This window comes from Capricornis sumatraensis, chromosome 6, assembly GCF_032405125.1.
Source record: "Capricornis sumatraensis isolate serow.1 chromosome 6, serow.2, whole genome shotgun sequence".
Taxonomy (NCBI): domain Eukaryota; kingdom Metazoa; phylum Chordata; class Mammalia; order Artiodactyla; family Bovidae; genus Capricornis; species Capricornis sumatraensis.
Genome location: NC_091074.1, coordinates 18,050,847 through 18,071,582, shown reverse-complemented (window position 1 = coordinate 18,071,582; position 20,736 = coordinate 18,050,847). Strand labels below are relative to the sequence as shown.

At 43.4% G+C, this 20,736-nt stretch overlaps 1 protein-coding gene across 1 annotated transcript in view; it reads right to left on the bottom strand.

Moving 5' to 3' along the window:
- INTS9 (integrator complex subunit 9) overlaps positions 1–20,736 on the bottom strand; it is a 133,040-nt gene that overhangs the window by 12,370 nt on the left and 99,934 nt on the right. The window contains exons 10-12 of the mRNA XM_068973950.1: positions 14,557–14,737; positions 8,288–8,348; positions 1,004–1,175 (exon numbers count right to left, since the gene is read on the bottom strand). Coding sequence (XP_068830051.1) covers positions 1,004–1,175; positions 8,288–8,348; positions 14,557–14,737 — 414 coding nt within the window. The remainder of the gene's footprint in view (positions 1–1,003; positions 1,176–8,287; positions 8,349–14,556; positions 14,738–20,736) is intronic.

Below are 20,736 nucleotides of genomic sequence, written 5' to 3'. Positions count from 1 at the left end.
AAGGGTCCCAGTTGCGGCCGCTGGGTCTGGTCCATTGGCAGGCAAGCTGGCCCCTGAGTACCCCGAGTGGTCAGGATGTCAGTCTCGGCGAAGAAGAGTCCCCACCAGAGTCACCATTTGTGGCAGGAAGGGGGACCCCTTCCAGGGGCCAAAACTCGGCTCTTGTCTAACACTCGGAAATGAATTGTCTGAGGAGACACATCTGCTAACAAAGCAAGAGATTTTATTGGGAAAGGGTACCCGGTGGAGAGCAGTACGGTAAGGGAACCCAGGAGAACTGGGTTCCTTAAGGGTGAAGCAAGACTGATCACTGGAATTCCTGCAGTTTTTGAATAGCTTACAAAATCCTGTCAACAGCAGTTCTAGACCAGAAGTCTGTCTCGGGGACAAAATCCACAAAAACAGCTATGAAAGCCCTGTCCAGTGCACAGTCATCTAATGGGACATTTTGTTTTGTTCTTCTCCTCCACCTGCTGGGTGATTTATCCTTTGGTATTTACAACAGAATAATTATCTAAAGAATTGATGCTTTTGAACTGTGGTGTTGGAGAAGACTCTCGAGAGTCCCTTGAACAGCAAGGAGATCCAACCAGTTGATCCTAAAGGAAATCAATCCTGAATATTCATTGGAAGGACTGATGCTGAAGCTGAAGCTCTAATACTTTGGCCTCCTGATGCAAAGAGCTGACTCACTGGAAAAGACTCTGATGCTGGGAAAGATTGAAGGCAGGAGAAGTGGGTGACAAAGGATGAGATGGTTGGATGGCATCACTGACTCAACAGACATGAGTCTGAGCAAGCTCTGGAAGATGGTGACGGACAGGGGAGCCTGGTGTGCTGCAGTCCATGAGGTCACAAAGATTCGGACACGACAACAACAGTATCATATTTACGCCTTACTGTCAAATTCTTCCCAAGGTCTCTACGTGGTAGGTGACATCCTACAGGTATTCAGGGATGGTCCCAGTGGGAAGCACAGGGTTTTGTCTGCTGGTTGATTTACCTGTGAAGATGACCGTGTTGAGACTTGACTTTCCCCAGAGCTCCATGAAATGGACCACGTCCCCGAACCGGAGGGAAGGGTGTCCAGTGAAGACCACGCACGGCTGCCTGAAGTCGTTGCTGAAGTCTCCATGGATGCTGGGGTAGTGCTTCAGCTTGTTGGTCTGAATGAGCTAGAGCACGTGTCAAAAGCACAGGAAGAGATGTTAGCCTGCCTATGAAGGAAGGACTGCTGCACGGCAGAGTGAGTGGAGCACATTAAAAATACAAGATAAGGATACAGGTGACAACCTACAACATGACTTTCTCCAACAACGGGTCTTTTGGGTAACACTGGTCTATGTGTGTGTTAGTCATTCAGTCGTGTCCGACTGTTTGCGTCCTCATGGACTGTGGCCCGCAAGGTTCCTCTGTCCATGGAATTCTCCAGGCAAGAATGTTGGAGTGAGTAGCCATTCCCTTCTCCAAGGGATCTTCCTGACCCAGGGATCGAAGCCGGGTCTCCTGCATTGCAGGCAGATTCTCTACCATCCGAGCCACCAGGGAAGCTCTACAGCTTCATACTTATTGGAAACTTGCTTTCAGGCTGTTCTGGCTGGATTGTCTAACGCTTCCTTTACAGCTTCCTGACACTCTGAGCCCCGGGCCCAGAAGTCCCCCAGAAGTCTCTGAAGTACAAGTAACTTTCCCAAACTCCATGTATCACTGAGTTCTGTCAATAATTAACACCTCACACAAGTAACCTTGTTTACCAGCACAGGACCACCGCTTGGGAAGGTAGAGCTGTGTTACGTCACCGTGGGGACTGAAACACAAGAACCAAGGCTTTTAGAAACATGCGTGGGAGGTGTGATGTCCTCCTGACAGAGAGCTGTGCTGAGGAGCAGGCCATGCATGGCTTCAAACCTGTCTCAAAAAGTGAATGTTCTGAACCATAAAGGTCCTCTTTTCAGTACAACCCCTGGAAATACTCCCCTGCCAATCAGGCCTGACCCAAGACAACACCGTAGACAGTGAGCACCACAGATGGCATCTTGCGACACTGCTCAGAAGTTCTTCGTGCTGCCCCAGCCCCACGGCTTCACTCTGGCACCAACAAGTCAGGTGATAAACACCCACACTTCAGAGACCCTCAGTATCAACTAGTATTGCCTTGAGAGGCTTAGTGGTAAAGAATCCGCCTGCAATGCAGGAGACCTGGGTTTGATCCCTGGGTCAGGAAGATCTCCTGAAAAAGGGAATGGCAAGCCACTCCAGTACTCTTGCCTGAAAAATTTCATGGACAGAGGCAACTGGCAGGCCACAGTCCATGAAGTCGCAAAGACTCAGACATGACTTAGTGACTAAATGACGACAGCAACATTGCCCTGAGGTGCTGTCTGATGGATAAAGAATTAGTGTGAGACATTTCTCGATCCTGTAGTCACTCCTAATGCATAAGAGGGGAGCCTGCAACGACTCCAAGCCCACCTGTCGCCACCCCAACAGTGAGGATGAGGTGAGAATGGGGCCATTCCCAAATGGAAACCCAACTTTCTTTACTCTGAAAGATTTAACCTTTAATTCCGAGAGACTGCTTTCATTAGCAAGACCACCCTGGAGATCTTAATCAGGGGTCACATGCTTGGCTGGGATATGAATAGTAAAGATGGAACACTCATTGCATTCTTACTTCCCTTCCTAGTTACATACAAATAAAACTGACATTTTTTATAACCTACGTGGCCGAAAGCATTAGTCGCCCCAGTTAAATAGATAAATGGCCGACTAAAGGACCAGTTCTCTTGCACCCACACATGTCAAGGAGACGACTGGGAATCTAAGAAGAGCAGCAGGTCTTTGCACATAAGTCACTTTTTAGGCACTTTAATTGTTTTCCCCCCATTATATCTACTTTTCCAGCTGACTTACTACCTTTTTGACCATCCAGAATTACCTCCGTGCTGATTTAAGGTCTAAACTACACAGGCAGTGAAGCTGGAGGTAGGAATTCTGTAAAGCGGTTTTTTATCAGTACTAAAGGCAGAAGTGTATTTTCTCATGGGCACTGGTCACGTGATACTGACTATCAATTCCATCGTGCCCTAATGTCAATAAACACATATTAGGAACCCTGATTGTGCAACTTTGGTCTTTTCCCATCCCTAGCTGTGAGTGGGACAAAGGTCATTCGTGACAAACTTGTGGGTAAGAACATGGTAATACCCTTGGAGATCAAGTTCTAAGGAAAGGCTAACCGTTACTAGGGGAGAGGCAAGTACACTTTCAGTGGTAAAGCCGCCACCAAGCATGTTCTGCCACACTTAATGTTCTGACACGATTAGATTTCTACCCTGAATTTCACTGTAGTAACGACAGAGTTACTGGAGAAGGGAATGGCAAGCCACTTCAGTATTCTTGCCTTGAGAACCCCGTGAACAGTATGAAAAGGCAAAATGATAGGATACTGAAAGAGGTACTCCCCAGGTCAGTAGGTGCCCAATATGCTACTGGAGGTCAGTGGAGAAATAAATCCAGAAAGAATGAAGGGATGGAGCCAAAGCAAAAACAATACCCAGTTGTGGATGTGACTGGTGATAGAAGCAAGGTTCAATGCTGTAAAGAGCAATATTGCATAGGAACCTGGAATGTTAGGGCCATGAATCAAGGCAAATTGGAAGTGGTCAAACAAGAGATGGCAAGAGTGAATGTCGACATTCTAGGATTCAGCAGACTAAAATGGACTGGAATGGGTGAATTTAACTCAGATGACCATTATATCTACTACTGTGGGCAGGAATCCCTCAGAAGAAATGGAGTAGCCATCACGGTCAACAAAAGAGTCTGAAATGCAGTACTTGGATGCAATCTCAAAAATGACAGAATCTCTGTTCGTTTCCAAGGCAAACCATTCAATATCACAGTAATCCAAGTCTATGCCCCAACAAGTAACACTGAAGAAGCTGAAGCTGAACAGTTCTATGAAGACCTACAAGACGTTTTAGAACTAACACCCAAAAAAGATGTCCTTTTCATGATAGGGGACTGGAATGCAAAAGTAGGAAGTCAAGAAACACCTGGAGTAACAGGCAAATTTGGCCTTGGAATGAGGAATGAAGGAGGGCAGAGACTAATGGAGTTTTGCCAAGATGATGCACTGGACATCACCAGATGGTCAACACTGAAATCAGATTGATTATATTCTCTGCAGGAAAAGATGGAGAAGCTCTATAGAGTCAACAAAAACAAGACTGTGGCTCAGATCATGAACTCCTTATTACCAAATTCAGACTTAAATTGAAAAAAGCAGGGAAAACCACTAGACCATTCAGGTATGACCTAAATGAAATCCCTTATGATTATACAGTAGAAGTGAGAAATAGATTTAAGGGCCTAGATCTGATAGATAGAGTGCCTGATGAACTATGGAATGAGGTTCATGATATTGTACAGGAGACAGGGATCAAGACCATCCCCATGGAAAAGAAATGCAAAAAAAGCAAAATGGCTGTCTGGGGAAGCCTTACAAATAGCTGTGAAAAGAAGAGAAGCGAAAAGCCAAGGAGAAAAGGAAAGTTATAAGCATCTGAATGCAGAGTTCCAAAGAATAGCAAGAAGAGACAAGAAAGCCTTCTTCAGTGATCAATGCAAAGAAATAGAGGAAAAGAACAGAATGGGAAAGACTAGAGATCTCTTCAAGAACATGAGAGATACCAAGGGAACATTTCATGCAAAGATGGGCTCGATAAAGGACAGAAATGGTATGGACCTAACAGAAGCAGAAGATATTAAGAGGTGGCAAGAATACACAGAACTGTACAAAAAGGATCTTCACGAACCAGATAATCATGATGGTGTGATCACTCATCTAGAGCCTGACATCCTGGAATGTGAAGTCAAGTGGGCCTTAGAAAGCATCACTATGAACAAAGCTAGTGGAGGTGATGGAATTCCAGTTGAGCTGTTTCAAATCCTGAAAGATGATGCTGTGAAAGTGCTGCACTCAATATGCCAGCAAATTTGGAAAACTCAGCAGTGGCCACAGGACTGGAAAAGGTCAATTTTCATTCCAATTCCAAAGAGAGGCAATGCCAAAGAATGCTCAAACTACCGCACAATTGCACTCATCTCATATGCTAGTAAAGTAATGCTCAGGCTCCAGCAATACGTGAACCGTGAACTTCCAGATGTTCAAGCTGGTTTTAGAAAAGGCAGAGGAACCAGAGATCAAATTGCCAACATCCGCTGGATCATGGAAAAAGCGAGAGCGTTCCAGAAAAACATCTATTTCTGCTTTACTGACTATGCCAAAGCCTTTGACTGTGTGGATCACAATAAACTGTGGAATATTCTGAAGGAGATGGGAATACCAGACCACCTAACCTGCCTCTTGAGAAATCTGTATGCAGGCCAGGAAGCAACAGTTAGACCGAGACATGGAACCACAGACTGGTTCCAAATAGGAAAAGGAGTACGTCAAGGGCGTATATTGTCACCCTGCTTATTTAACTTCTATGCAGAGTACATCATGAGAAATGCTAGGCTGGAAGAAGCACAAGCTGGAATCAAGATTGCTGGGAGAAATATCTCTAACCTCAGATATTTAGATGACACCACCCTTATGGCAGAAAGTGAAGAGGAACTAAAGAGCCTCTTGATGAAAGTGAAAGAGGAGAGTGAAAAAGTTGGCTTAAAGCTCAGCATTTAGAAAACGAAGATCATGGCATCTGGTCTCATCACTTCATGGGAAATAGATGGGGAAACAGTGTCAGACTTTATTTTTGGGGGCTCCAAAATCACTGCAGATGGTGACTGCAGCCATGAAATTAAAAGACGCTTACCCCTTGGAAGAAAAGTTATGACCAACCTAGATAGCATATTCAAAAGCAGAGACATTACTTTGCCAACTAAGGTCCGTCTAGTCAAGGCTATGGTTTTTCCAGTAGTCATGTATGGATGTGAGAGTTGGACTGTGAAGAAGGCTGAGTGTCAACGAATTGATGCTTTTGAACTGTGGTGTTGGAGAAGACTCTTGAGAGACCCTTGGACTGCAAGGAGATCCAACCAGTCCATTCTGAAGGAGATCAGCCCTGGGATTTCTTTGGAAGGAATGATGCTAAAGCTGAAGCTCCAGTACTTTGGCCACCTCATGCGAAGAGTTGACTCACTGGAAAAGACTCTGATGCTGGGAAAGACTGGGGGCAGGAGAAGAAGGGGACGACCGAGGATGAGATGGCTGGATGGCATCACGGACTCGATGGACGCGAGTCTGAGTGAACTCTGGGAGTTGGTGATGGACAGGGAGGCCTGGCATGCTGCGATTCATGGGGTCGCAAAGAGTCGGACACGACTGAGCGACTGAACTGAATGACAGAGTTTGCAAAAGCCTTGGCGACTGTTAAGACAGTACGAGGGGGCCTTCCTGTTGGCTCAGTGGTAAAGAATCCACTTGTCAATGCAGGAGACACGAGTTTTATCCCTGATCCTGGAAGATCCCTCATGCCACGGAACAACTGAGCCCGTGCGCCACAGCTACTGAGCCGGTGCTCTAGAGCGCGAGAGCCGCAACTACTGAAGCTCCTGTACCAGAGTCTGTGCTCTGCAATAAGGGAAGCCACCACAAGGAGAAGCCAGAGCACTGCAACGAGAAAGTAGCTGCCGCTCTCTGTAGCCAGAGCCAAACCCGTGCAGCAGCAAAGACCTAGCACTACCCCCCCCCCCCCCCCCCGCCTCAAAAGACAGTATAAGGGCTGCATGGGACTTCCCTGGAGGCCCAGTTAAGACTGCCTTCCAAGGAGGGGGCGCAGGTTCAGTCCCTGGCTGGGGAACCAAGATCCCACATGCCACATGGTGCTGCCAAGAGAATTAAAAAACAAAAACAAGACAGTATGAGGACTGCAAGTAACTTGCTCAAAACCTTCCACTTGACATCCTAGTTAATGAAAGACCCATCCTTGGAAGTAGAAAAACAATAGTAAGATTTAAAATAATTAGCAGGACATTTGTTGCAATTTACTCTTGAGTCAAACAGTTAATTGCATAATAAGTCAGTCAGCGAAATCCCTATACGTAAGTACCTGCACAGACGTACCTAACTGGATGGCATTTTTAGAAACTGAAAACATCCCTGTTCCCATTCGCACATCAGGAAACAGCATCACCAGCTCCTCAGAAATGCCCCTTGTTCACTTCCAAGCCCTGCCTGCCCCCACGGCTGTCTCTGTGATGACCAGTCTCCTGACTTCTAATATCAAAGGTGAGCTTTCTGTATGTGTGAAAGTGTTAGTTGCTCAGTCATGTCCGACCCTTTTGTGACCCCACGGACTACAGCCCGCCAGGCTCCTCTGTCCATGGGATTTCCCAGGTAAGAACACTGGAGTGGTTGCCATTCCCTTCTCCAGGGGATCTTCCCGACCCAGGGATTGAACTCGGGTCTCCTGCACTGTAGGCGTATTCTTTACCACCTGAGCCACTAAGGAAGCCAAGAGCACCATAGGACGTTCATATGATATGCTCTGAAATATTAGGCAGCAATAATAGCAGTGAGGCACACAGAGCAACGTTCATCATTTACTGTCGGGTGAAACACAAACGTAGACAAAAAACTGGGCACATACAGCCACATAAAAGCACTACTGGTTCTGTGAAGAAGGGGGAACTTTTCTGTTGTTTAAACTGAAATGTTGTCATTTTCATCATTAAGTATTTATACCAAGGACATAAGCTATGTTTAGCATCTTATACTAAAAAACATAACTTAGTTGCTCGGTCGTATCGGTCTGTTTGCAACTCCAAGGACTGTAGCCCACCAGGCTCCTTTGTCCATGGGATTCTCCATGCAAGAATACTGGAGTGGGTTGCCATTTCCTTCGCCAGGGGATCTTCCTGACCCAGGGATTGAACTCGTGTTTCTTGCGCCTCCTGTGCTAACAGGTGGGTTCCTTACCACTAGCACCCCCTGGGAAGCCCTTACACTAAGACGTAACCAACTGGTAGGAAGACTCTGGCAATAAGTAAAGCTATTATGCAAAAAAGGCAGTAGTAGATACTAGAATGATATTTCTCACCCAGTCAATGAAACTGAAGTAGACTATGAACTGAGCAACATACTGGAAATGTTAAGGTGTTAATAAAAAAAGAAAGTAACATGTCTTGAGTTAGCATATTCACAGCCACCTTACAAGGCAAACAGAAGGCTGTATCAGTTTATCTCTACATTTCTTAATTCTAATGACCTGCTATTTCCACCCACATACTTTTACCTACATTTCTTACTCGCTCTGACCCAGTGATTCCATTTTCTTACCTCAGCATGAGGAAAAGGCGGTTCTGGGAGATACACCTTAGTCTGTTTGTTGTGACAAAGCCTTAAAAAAAAAAAAAATCAGCACATTAGGCACGGTGCATAGAGGCATTTGCTGCCACCTAGAGGTTAAACAGTGCAATTACATGCTGAAGTTTAAAATTTTCCTGCCAGTCAATCTCACTGTAAATAAAAAGTTGGCATTTATAAAGTAATTAGGATGTAAGTCTCTTGTGAGCATATTTTTAACCTTTGAAATTCCTCAATACATTTTTTCCCTTAAAACACAAGCTTCTTATTTTGGAGTAATTTTAGATTTACAGAAAATTTGCAAAGATAGTACAGAGTTCCCATATACCTTTCACCATCTCACTATATTTTGTTAAACTGACATCAGAATATTACAGTTAGCTAAGCTCTAGACTCTACTAAGCTGCCACCAGTTTTTCCACTGATTTTTTTTTTCTCTTCCAGGATCCAATCCAAGATACTGTATTTCATTTAGTTGTGATCAGTGTTTTGGCTGTACCACAGGCTTATAGGATCTTAATTCCCAGACCAGGGATTGAACCCATGCCTCCTGCAGTGGACGCACGAAGTCCTAACCAATGGACCACCAGGGAATTCCACAGTGATCAATTTTGAGTAGAAAGTAATTTTCTGTTGAGACAGATTTCTATTTTATACATGTACCATTTCATAAATAGCAGAATTTGGTAAGTCAAACTGGAGAGTGATAAACCTCTCTAGGAACTATCTTAATCCAGAGACACTGACTGTTTTAGGTAGTCTGTTCTTCCCTAGTCAGATATGACATTTAAGACATGGAGATTTCTGGAAAAGCATATGTGATAAAAAGTTAATCAAGGTATGTGGTGTTCTGTAGGTCTGACATTTTTAAGTTGGGGAAAAAAATACATGCACTGATTATTAGAACCTGCTTCTAAGAATCCTACTAAAGCAGAATTAAAGCATTTCAACAAGTCTAACAGATACTACTTTTGATGGAATAATTCAGGACTCTGGGGGTCTAGGTTTCGTCTGAACTTCATTATACAATCTATTATCTAATTTTTCCTACCTTTGGTTGAACTCGACTTTAAAAACATCAGTTTATATCCTTTGTGGAAGAAGATGTAAAATATAAAAACAAGATACTTTTTGAAGGGTTACTTATTAATATTGTCTAAACAGACAATAGTAGTGTCTTTATTTCAAACTCAGTAAGAGGGATAAGTAAGAGCTTGGTTTAAAACTTTAATGTAGAGTGCTGCAAAGGATAATATATCAGTTAGCATCAATACATAGAAGTATAAAACTAAAATACTTCTGTCAAAAAAATAAAAGAGATAAATGCATTTCATGCGAAGATGGGCACAATAAAGGGCAGAAATGGTATGGACCTAACAGAAGCAGAAGATATAAAGCGGAGGTGGCAAGAATACACAGAACTATACAAAAATGATCTTCATGACCCAGACAACCATGATGGTGTGATCACTCACCTAGAGCCAGACATCCTGGAATGTGAAGTCAAGTGGGTCTTAGGAAGCATCACTACGAACAAAGCTGGGATTCCAACTGAGCTATTTCTAGTCTTAAAAGATGATGCTTTGAAGTGCTGCACTCAATATGCCAGCAAATTTGGAAAACTCAGTAGTGCCCACAGGGCTGGAAAAGGTCAGTTTTCATTCCAATTCTAAAGAAAGGCAATGCCAAAGAATGTTCAAACTACTGCATAATTGCACTCATATCACATACTAGCAAAGTAATGCTCAAAATTCTCCAAGTCAGATTTCAACAGTACATGAATTGAGAACTTCCTGAAGTTCAAGCTGCATTTAGAAAAGGCAGAGGAACCAGAGATCAAATTGCCAACATTTGTTGGATCATTGAAAGAAAGAGAATTCCGGAAAAACATCTATATCTGCTTCACTGACTACGCTAAAGCCTTTGACTGTGTGGATCACAACAACTGTGGAAAATTCTTCAAGAGATGGAAATACCAGACCACCTGACTTGCCTCCTGAGAAATCTGTATGCAGGTCAGGAAGCAACAGTTAGAACGGGACATCGAACAACGGACTGTGTCCAAGCTGGGGAAGGAGTATGTCGAGGACATATATTGTCACCCTGCTTTTTTAACTTATATGCAGAGTACATCATGAGAAATGGTAGGCTGGATGAAGCACAAGCTGGAATCAAGATTACCAGGAGAAATATCACCAACCTCAGATATGCAGATGGCACCACTTTTATGGCAGAAAGCAAGAACTAAAGAGCCTCTTGATGAAAGTGAGAGGAGAGTAAAAAAGCTGACTTAAAACTCAACATTCAAAAAACTAAGATCATGGCATCTGGCCCCATCACTTCATGGCAAACAGATGGGAAACAATGGAAACAGTGACAGACTCCATTTTCTTGGGCTCCAAAATCACTGCGGATGGTGACTGCAGCCAGGAAATTAAAAGACTCTTGCTCCTTGGAAGAAAAGCTATGACCAACCTAGACAGCATATTAAAAAGAAGAGACATTACTTGGTGGACAAAGTCCATCTAGTTAAAGCTATGGTTTTTCCAGTACTCATGTATGGATGTGAGAGTTAGACCATAAAGAAAACTGAGCACCAAAATTGATTATTTTGAACTGTGGTGTTGGAGAAGACTCTTGAGAGTCCCTGGGACTGCAAAGAGATCAAACTAATCAACCCTAAAGGAAATCAGTCTGAATGTTCACTGGAAGGACTGATGCTGAAGCTGAAACTCCAATACCTTGGCCACTAGATGTGAAAAACTGACTCATGTGAAAAGACCCTGATGCTGGGAAAGACTGAAGGCAGGAGGAGAAGGGGACGACAGGGGATGAGATGGTTGGACAGTAGCACCAACTCAATGGACATGAGTTTGAGCAAGCTCTGGGAGTTGGTGATGAACAGGGAGGCCTGGCGTGGCAGTCCATGGGGTTCGAAAGAGTTGGACACGACTGAGTGACTGAACTGAAATGCAATGTGGGGGACTCCTCTGGTGGTCCAGTGGTCCAGTGGCTAAGACTCAGTGCTCTCAATGCAGAAGGCCCAGGTTCAATCCCTGGTCAGGGAACTAGACCCTACATGCTGTAACTAAGTGTTCATATGCGGTAACAAAGACCCGGTGCAGGCAAGCACATAAATATTAAAGAGGAGTGAACCGATGAATGCCATGTGCTACCCTGGATCGGATCCTGGAAAAGGAAACAAGCATCAGTGGAATAACTGGTGTAATATGAATAAAGCCTGGAGTTCAGTTAACATAAGCACATAATACTGTGCTTATGTTCATTTCTTAGCTTTGATACAGAAGGCATGACCATGTAAGATATGAACATTGGGGGGGAACCTGAGTAGAAGGTATATGGGAGTTTCTATACTATATCTGCAACCTTTCTGCACTTAAAATTATTTACTAAAAGGAACAAGTTATTACTGAAAAAACAAAATCAAAAGACAAAACTGAAAAAAGTGCCAAAATGGGAAACAATGTCTGTAGGTATAACAAAGCATTAGGATCTTTAATACATATATAGGGCTCAAATAAATAGATAAAGGTACAACACCTCTGATATGTAAATAGGCAAATAAGGAATAATTTACAGAAGACATAAACATTTTTCTAGAAAGCAATTTAGATTTGTATAATGAACATTAAAAAATATGTATACCTTTTGTTCCAGTAATACTATTTTTAGTGACTTACCCAAAGCAGATGTAGTCATAAATATACAGAATGATATTAATTGAAAATTTATCACTAAAAGGAAAAAAAACTGGGAAAAGCCTGTCCACCCATAAGACAATAGTTATGTAAATTATACTATGTATAAATGATGAGTGATGGGACATAGATGGGGAAACAGTGTCAGACTTTATTTTTTTGGGCTCCAAAATCACTGCAGATGGTGACTGCAGCCATGAAATTAAAAGACGCTTACCCCTTGGAAGAAAAGTTATGACCAACCTAGATAGCATATTCAAAAGCAGAGACATTACTTTGCCGACTAAGGTCCGTCTAGTCAAGGCTATGGTTTTTCCTGTGGTCATGTATGGATGTGAGAGTTGGACTGTGAAGAAGGCTGAGTGTCAAAGAATTGATACTTTTGAACTGTGGTGTTGGAGAAGACTCTTGAGAGACCCTTGGACTGCAAGGAGATCCAACCAGTCCATTCTAAAGGAGATCAGCCCTGGGATTTCTTTGGAAGGAATGATGCTAAAGCTGAAACTCCAGTACTTTGGCCACCTCATGCGGAGAGTTGACTCATTGGAAAAGACTCTGATGCTGGGAGGGATTGGGGGCAGGAGGAGAAGGGGACGACAGAGGGTGAGATGGCTGGATGGCATCACTGACTCAATGGATGTGAGTCTGAGTGAACTCCAGGAGTTGGTGATGGACAGGGAGGCCTGGCGTGCTGCAATTCATGGAGTCGCAAAGAGTCGGACACGACTGAGCGACTGAATGGAACTGAACTGAATGTCATAATGCAGTCAAAGAAAATGATGGTATCAAAGATCTTCTAATGCTCGAATCTAGTATTGGATTTCCTTGGTAGCTCAGCTGGTAAAGAATCCGCCTGCAATGTAGAAGACCCGGGTTTGCTTCCTGGGTCGGGAGGATTCACTGGAGAAGGGATAGGCCACCCACTCCAGTATTCTTGGCTTCCCTGGTGGCTCAGCTGGGAATGAATCCGCCTGCAATGCAGATTGAAAAATTTAAAGGCAGGATTCACAACTAAATATTCAGCATGATCCCTACATAGAAAGATGAAATACATCAGAATCTAACAGTGACATTATTTCTGGTAGTGGGATCATAGGTTCAGATTATTTTTTACTGTTCTCTGTAACTTTCTTTTTCTCTAGTAAACATATATTACACTCATATTAAAAACAAATAACAAAAACCAGGAACTCAAAAACAACCTACTCTCACTAGTCCCGAGTCCTACCCCATCAGACATTCTGACAACAAGAGTAGATTGGAAGCACAGACACCCAGTTAGGACACCATCCACAGGGGCCCACAGGGCTGGCCCCAGAGCTTGCATTGTTCAGTATTTTCAGCTGAGGGTCTGGATGAAGACGTTCAGAACATGCTGATAAACGCACAGCGATCCTTATGTGGACTAGTCAAGATTACCTTCCCATAGTGGGGGAGAAGAGACTGCTAATCAAAGAAGAAATCCAATGGCCACCAATAAAAGTGATCTTTTACTGTTAGTCACTAAGTCAAATATAATATAAATAACAACAAAAAGTCCTATGAATGAACATGAATATGCACGTGGGATGGAGAAGCCTGTCTGAATTTAAAAACAAAAAAAAGGGCCTTGAGCACAACTAAAATGGGAAGAAAAAATCGACACGTAAAAGTGGGGGCAGGCAAGCGCAACTTTGGGGTGATGTGTGCAAACGATGTATGCTGCGCAGTTGCTGTTCAGTTGCTTTTGGCACGCCAGGCTTCCCTGTCCTTCACTATCTCCCAGAGTCAGTGAACGCTGCACAGAATAATGTACAAATTCCTCTTAAATCAGAGGCTTTGTAGACTACTGTGTCCATTAGGTCATCACACCAGTAGATGGGATTAAGCACACCCCATGTGTCACAACCCCATCCTCAGGTACCATGAAGTCTGGTGTGTAATTTACAGTATTTCCTCCTACCCTGCCTTTTTGTGGCCAGGTGAGTTAGATTCAAACATCTGTCTAAACAATCCTAAAAGTTCACCCACTTCATATTGTTCAACAATTTACCCATCCTAGGATCTGATCAAATAATTTCTTCTTGTAATAAAACACTGTCACCAAATATATTATTGAAATGGAAAAATAAGCCAGTTTTCCCCATCAGATTTGGTATTAAAAATTTCAGAGAACATGAGCTTGGGTTGGAAACTTTTTTTAGCTTTAAGAATGTGATTACACTTTGTAACAGACAGAGGGAGGCATGTGAGACGGTAAATGCGTAACAGTTTTGTTCATTTTGAAACTGCTGGCAAAGTTACGTCTCTGTCTTTCCTCCTTCCCTTCTTAATAACAATTCTCCTAAATCCTAGCAAAGTAACTGCTCTGGGTTTCATTAATACAATCTTCATATCACAGAGAGGAAAAGAGAAAAAAATGAAGGTTTCACAGTAAGGTGAGAAAAACTAGGATTATTTCTATTTCTTTTAAAATTAAAACTAAAAAGCTTTTTCTTTTCTTACTGCTTGACTGTAGGGATCACAGGAAAAACAGAGACCTACCACTCGGCAAAAATCTGTGAAAACTCCAGTGAACTGTTAGCCACTGGGGAGATGAAGTAGAAAGGGATGCTGGAGAGGCCGGCCGAGTCAATGTACTGATACAGGCACTCCAGGAGGTCGTAGATCACTCCAGAAGGGTAGCAGGGGACCAACACGTTGCCTCCATTCCGTACTGTCAGTGCTAGAAGGGTGGAAGCCACAGGACACTGTAAATCAGACAGACTTCAACAGTATTAAAAACAAAAGAGAAAAGAGAAAAGCTGAGGCCAGAGGGCGGAAAAGTACCATCAAAAGAACAGTTTCATACAGGGAGGACAGAACTTCACAAATTATGTTTGCATTTCTTTCATTTTCCCACTTCTGTTCCTGTAATTCACTTCATTTGGGTAACAATCAACTTCGTTTTTGGGGGGAAAATGTACAAAAAATTTAATATTCTATCAACTGAGATATTTGGTGCAAAAAAGATTTTCATACCCATACATGGAAAAAAAAATCATGTAATCTTGCCTCCACTTTAAATGAATAACAAATATACTATTTTCTTAAGCAAAAGTCATCAAAACAAAAATTTTCATCAAAATATAAAGAACAAAAAAAGATTTGAGTTCTAATTTTCAGTTGCTTGCTTTGTAGTTCAAATACAAGTAAAATCAGTAGTATTATAGTGTGTAGGTGGGGAGGACCCTGATTATTTTTTTAAACGAACAATTTTAGTAAGGATTCTCAGTCAATGGTCCATTCAACAAACAATGGACTTTTTAAAAAAAAGAATTATTTATTTTTAGCCCTGCTGGGTCTTCGTTGCTGGGAGGGCTTTCCTCTAGTTGCGGTGAGCCGGGGCTACTCTCCAGGGGTGATGCGCGGCCTTCTCACTGCAGCAGCTTTTCTTGTTGTGGAACACGGGCTCCAGGGTCTTGGGCTTCAGTAGCTGTGACTGCCAGTCTCTAGAGCCCAGGCTCAGTAGTTGTGGGGATGGCCTTGGTGGCCCCGAGGCATGCAGGAGCTTCCTGGATCAGGGACAGAACCCACGTCTCCTACAATGGCAGGAGGATTCTTAACCAACTCGACACCAGGGAGGCCCCAACACTGACTTCTTTTGAAGACTAGCACCAGAGTGGGAGGGCCCAGAGGTTTACTGATGATCATTCATCAACATCTCAGGCCCTGGGACCAGGGTGTGCAGGGATGGGTTTGGGCTTTCAAGTTCCCAGTGGCAGATGAGCTTCGGGACAAGACCATCCCGGCTCCTTCTCTTTTCAGCTCCTGCTCAGAACTTGGTTTCATTTGCCTCTGTTTGGTCTCTCTGATCATTGCTGAGTGACCCATAAGGAAATAGGCCAGGTTTTTCAGTTTGACTCATTCCAGTGGCATTTTCTTCCATGAGTGTTTTGTCTATAAGAAAATCCTCTATTCTTTAAAGGCTTAAAATCAGTTATCAAATGAGGAATTGCAACTTCTAACCAAAATCATATTAGAAACTGTAACTGGCTGAAATAAGTCAAAGCTCTCAATTTCTTTCTTTGTCTAGTTTCCAATATACATGAAAACAAAGCAAAGTTAGGGCACAGAACCTGAATTCTATCCTCCTGTATGTCCCAGCTCTCACATCCACATTCTCCAAGATGCTGTGCATGGAGGACCGGCTGACCCGCTATTACTGGAGCAGGAACCAGGGAAAAGATGAGAGAGCTGCAGGGCTCCAGGCCCAGCCCATGTCAAACTGTGGGACCTTAGGAAAGCCACTGCAACCTCCTGGGCCTCAGCTTCCTCACTGCTTACGAGAGGTGTGAACTAAAACAGTGGTTTTCAAGCTTTCTTTTGTAGGAAAATTGCCAGAACATGATAAAAACACAACTTCTCTACTAGGCCTCCTCTCCTCAGACAGTCTGACTGTGGCACAGCCTCAACACTTGAGGCAGCTGGTTAGTGGACCCCTTTGAGAAACAGTGGATTGCATGGAAGAGTCTTTCAAGATCCGAAGCTCTTGGATTCCATGATTCTAGAGTTACAAGCAAACGTACAAAGAGTCTCTTTGAGACCAGTCCAATTATTTTTCCAAGGGAAAAGTAAACTGTTGTTGTTTATTTGATCCGTCATGTCCGACTCTTTGCGACCCCAAGGACTGTGGTCTGCCAGGCTCCTCTGTCTGTGGGATTTCCCAGCAAAGAATACTGGAGTGGGTTGCCATTTCCTTCAACAGGGGATCTTCCCAACCCAGGGATCGCTGCATCTCCTGCACACTGGCAGGTGGATTCTTTACCACTGAACCACCTAGGAAGCCCAAGAGTAAATTACTGGTAGCTTAAAATCAGCAAAGAATAAAAAAGTCTACAACTATTGGCAAGGGAAAGTGAAATTTCACAGGCTAGTGCTTTCCATGTAAATATCAGAAGACAACCACTTCCGTCCCCCAGAGCTGAGGTAATAGGGTTGAGGGGCCTGAGCTCATGAACTCCTCTTTGGTAACAGTTATGGAATGAATGTGTCCCCTGAAGTTCACATATTGAAGCCCTAAGCCTCAATATGACAGTGTTAGCAAGGGGATCCTTTGGGAGGTGACCATGTCTATATGAGGTAATGAGGGTGGAACCTCCACGATGGGATTAGTGCCCTTATAAAAAGAGGAAGAGGCCCCAGGGCAGCCTTTCTCTGCCATCTGGGGACACAGCTGTAAGTCAGAGAGAGGGTCCTTGACAAGAACCGAGCTGTGCTGGCTACCGCATCCCTGACATCCTAACCTCCAGAACAGTGAGAAGTAAGTGTTGTTTAAAGCTACCAGCCTTTGGTATTTGTTATAGTAGCCTGAGCTAAGACAGGAAGCGACCTACACATTTCTAGAAGAAATGCAGCATTTCTAGACTTTATTGATAATTATTCCAAAGAAGCATACATTTATTCCAGGTAGCAAATACTCCACAAGTCTCTCAATTTTAGTCCCCCCACCGCCAAAGAAGAAAAAATAATACCAACCAAATATTTTTTGGGAAAAAATACACCTGTTCAATGTATCACTGTTGTGAATTCAAAATATTAACAGTCTTTTCTGTGCTATTATTTGCATAGCAAAGACAAGATTATTCCCTTCTTTAACTCTGCTTATCCTATAAGCACCCCTGTTCAGTTCACTTCAGTCACCATTTCCGACTTTTCGCAACCCCATGAATCGCAGCACGCCAGGCCTCCCTGTCCATCACTAACTCCTGGAGTTCACCCAAACTCATGTGCATCAAGTAGGTGATGCCATCCAGCCATCTCATCCTCTGTCGTCCCCTTCTCCTCCTGCCCCCAATCCCTCCCAGCATCAGGGTCATTTCCAATGAGTCAACTCTGCAGGAGGTGGCCAAAGTACTGGAGTTTCAACCTCAGCATCAGTCCATCCAATGAACACCCAGGACTGGTCTCCTATAGGATGGACTGGTTGGATCTCCTTGCAGTCCAAGGGACTCGCAAGAGTCTTCCCCAGCACCACAGTTCGAAAGCATCAATTCTTCGGTGCTCAGCTTTCTTCAGAGTCCAACTCTCACATCCATACATGACCAGAGAAAAAACCATAGCCTTGACTAGATGGACCTTTGTTGGCAAAGTAATGTCTCTGTTTTTGAATATGCTATCTAGGTTGGTCATAACTGCCCTTCCAAGAAGTAAGCGTCTTTTAATTTCATGGCTGCAATCACCATCTGCAGTGATTTTGGAGCCCCCCAAAATAAAATCTGACACTGTTTCCCCATCTATTTCCCATGAAGTGATGGGACCAGATGCCATGATCTTTGTTTTCTGAATGTTGAGCTTTAAGCCAACTTTTTCACTCTCCTCTTTCACTTTCATCAAGAGGCTTTTGAGTTCTTCTTCACTTTCTGCCATAAGGGTGGTGTCATCTGCATATAGGAGGTTATTGATATTTCTCCTGGCAATCGTGATTCCAGCTTGTGTTTCTTCCAGCCCAGTGTTTCTCATGATGTACTCTGCATAGAAGTTAAATAAGCAGGGTGACAATATACACCCTTGACGTACTCCTTTTCCTATTTGGAACCAGTCTGTTGTTCCATGTCCAGTTCTAACTGTTGCTTCCTGACCTGCATATAGGTTTCTCAAGAGGCAGGTCAGGTGGTCTGGTATTCCCATCTCTTTCAGAATTTTCCACAGTTTATTGTGATCCACAGAGTCAAAGGCTTTGGCACAGTCAATAAAGCAGAGTAAGTAAGTAAGTAAGTAAGTAAGTAAGTAAGTAGGTAAAGTCACTCAGTCGTGTCTGACTCTTTGTGACCCCGTGGACTGCAGCCCACCAGGCTGGGAGTCCATGGGATTCTGCAGGCAAGAATACTGGAGTGGGTTGCCATTTCCTTCTCCAGGGGATCTTCCCAACCCAGGGATCGAACCCAGGTCTCCCGCATTGGAGGCAGATGCTTTAACCTCTGAGCCACCAGGGTTAGATGTTTTTCTGGAACTCTCTTGCTTTTTTGATGATCCAGCAGATGTTGGCAATTTGATCTCTGGTTCCTCTGCCTTTTCTAAGACCAGCTTGAACATCTGGAAGTTCACGGTTCACGTATTGCTGAAGCCTGGCTTGGAGCATTTTGAGCATTACTTTACTAGCGTGTGAGATGAGTGCAATTGTGTGGTACTTAGAGCATTCTTTGGCATTGCCTTTCTTTGGGACTGGAATGAAAACTGACCTTTTCCAGTCCTGTGGCCACTGCTGAGTTTTCCAAATTTGCTGGCATATTGAGTGCAGCACTTTTACAGCATCATTTTTCAGGATTTGAAATAGCTCACCTGGAACTCCATCACCTCCACTAGTTTTGTTCATAGTGATGCTTTCTGAGGCCCATTTGACTTCACATTCCAGGATGTCTGGCTCTAGGTGAGTGATCACACCATCGTGATTATCTGGGTTGTGAAGATCTTTTTCGTATAGTTCTTCTGTGTATTCTTGCCATGTCTTCTTGATATCTTCTGCTTCTGTTAGGTCCCTACCATTTCTGTCCTTTATCGAGCCCATCTTTGCATGAAATGTTCCCTTGGTATCTCTAATTTTCTTGAAGCGATCTCTAGTCTTTCCCATTCTGTTATTTTCCTCCATTTCTTTGCATTGATCGCTGAGGAAGGCTTTCTTATCTCTTCTTGCTATTTTTTGGAACTCTGCATTCAAATGGGAATATCTTTCCTTTTCTCCTTTGCTTTTTGCTTCTCTTCTTTTCATAGCTGTTTGTAAAGCCTCCTCAGACAGCCATTTTGCTTTTTTTGCATTTCTTTTCCATGGGGATGGTCTTGATCCCTGTCTCCTGTACAATGTCACAAACCTCCGCCAATAGTTCATCAGGCACTCTATCTATCAGATCTGGTCCCTTAAATCTATTTCTCACTTCCACTGTATAATCATAACGGATTTGATTTAGGTCACACCTGAATGGTCTGGTGGTTTTCCCTACTTTCTTTAGTTTCAGTCTGAATTTGGCACTAAGGAGTTCATGATCTGAGCCACAGTCAGCTCCCGGTCTTGTTTTTTGCTACTGTATAGAGCTTCTCCATCTTTGGCTGCAAAGAATATAATCAACCTGATTTCGGTGCTGACCATCTGGTGATGTCCATGTGTAGAGTCTTCTCTTGTGTTGTTGGAAGAGGTGTTTGCTATGACCAGTGTGTTCTCTTGGCAAAACTTTATTAGCCTTTGCCCTGCTTCATTCCGTACTCCAAGGCCAAATCTGCCTGTTACTCCAGGTGTTTCCTGACTTCCTACTTTTGCATTCCAGTCCCCTATAATGTAAAGGACATCTTTTTTGGGTGTTAGTTCTAAAAGGTCTTGTAGGTCTTCATAGAACGGTTCAATTTCAGCTTCTTCAGCATTACTGGTTGGGGCATAGGCTTGGATTACGGTGATATTGAATGGTTTACCTTGGAAGCCAACAGAGATCATTCTGTCATTTTTGAGATTGCATCCAAGTACTGCATTTTGGACTCTTTTGTTGACCTCAATGATGGCTACTCTATTTCTTCTGAGGGATTCCTGCCCACAGTAGTAGATATAATGGTCATCTGAGTTAAATTCACCCATTCCAGTCCATTTTTGTCTGCTGAATCCTAGAATGTCGACATTCACTCTTGCCATCTCCTGTTTGGCCACTTCCAATTTGCCTTGATTCATGGCCCTAACATTCCAGGTTCCTATGCAACATTGCT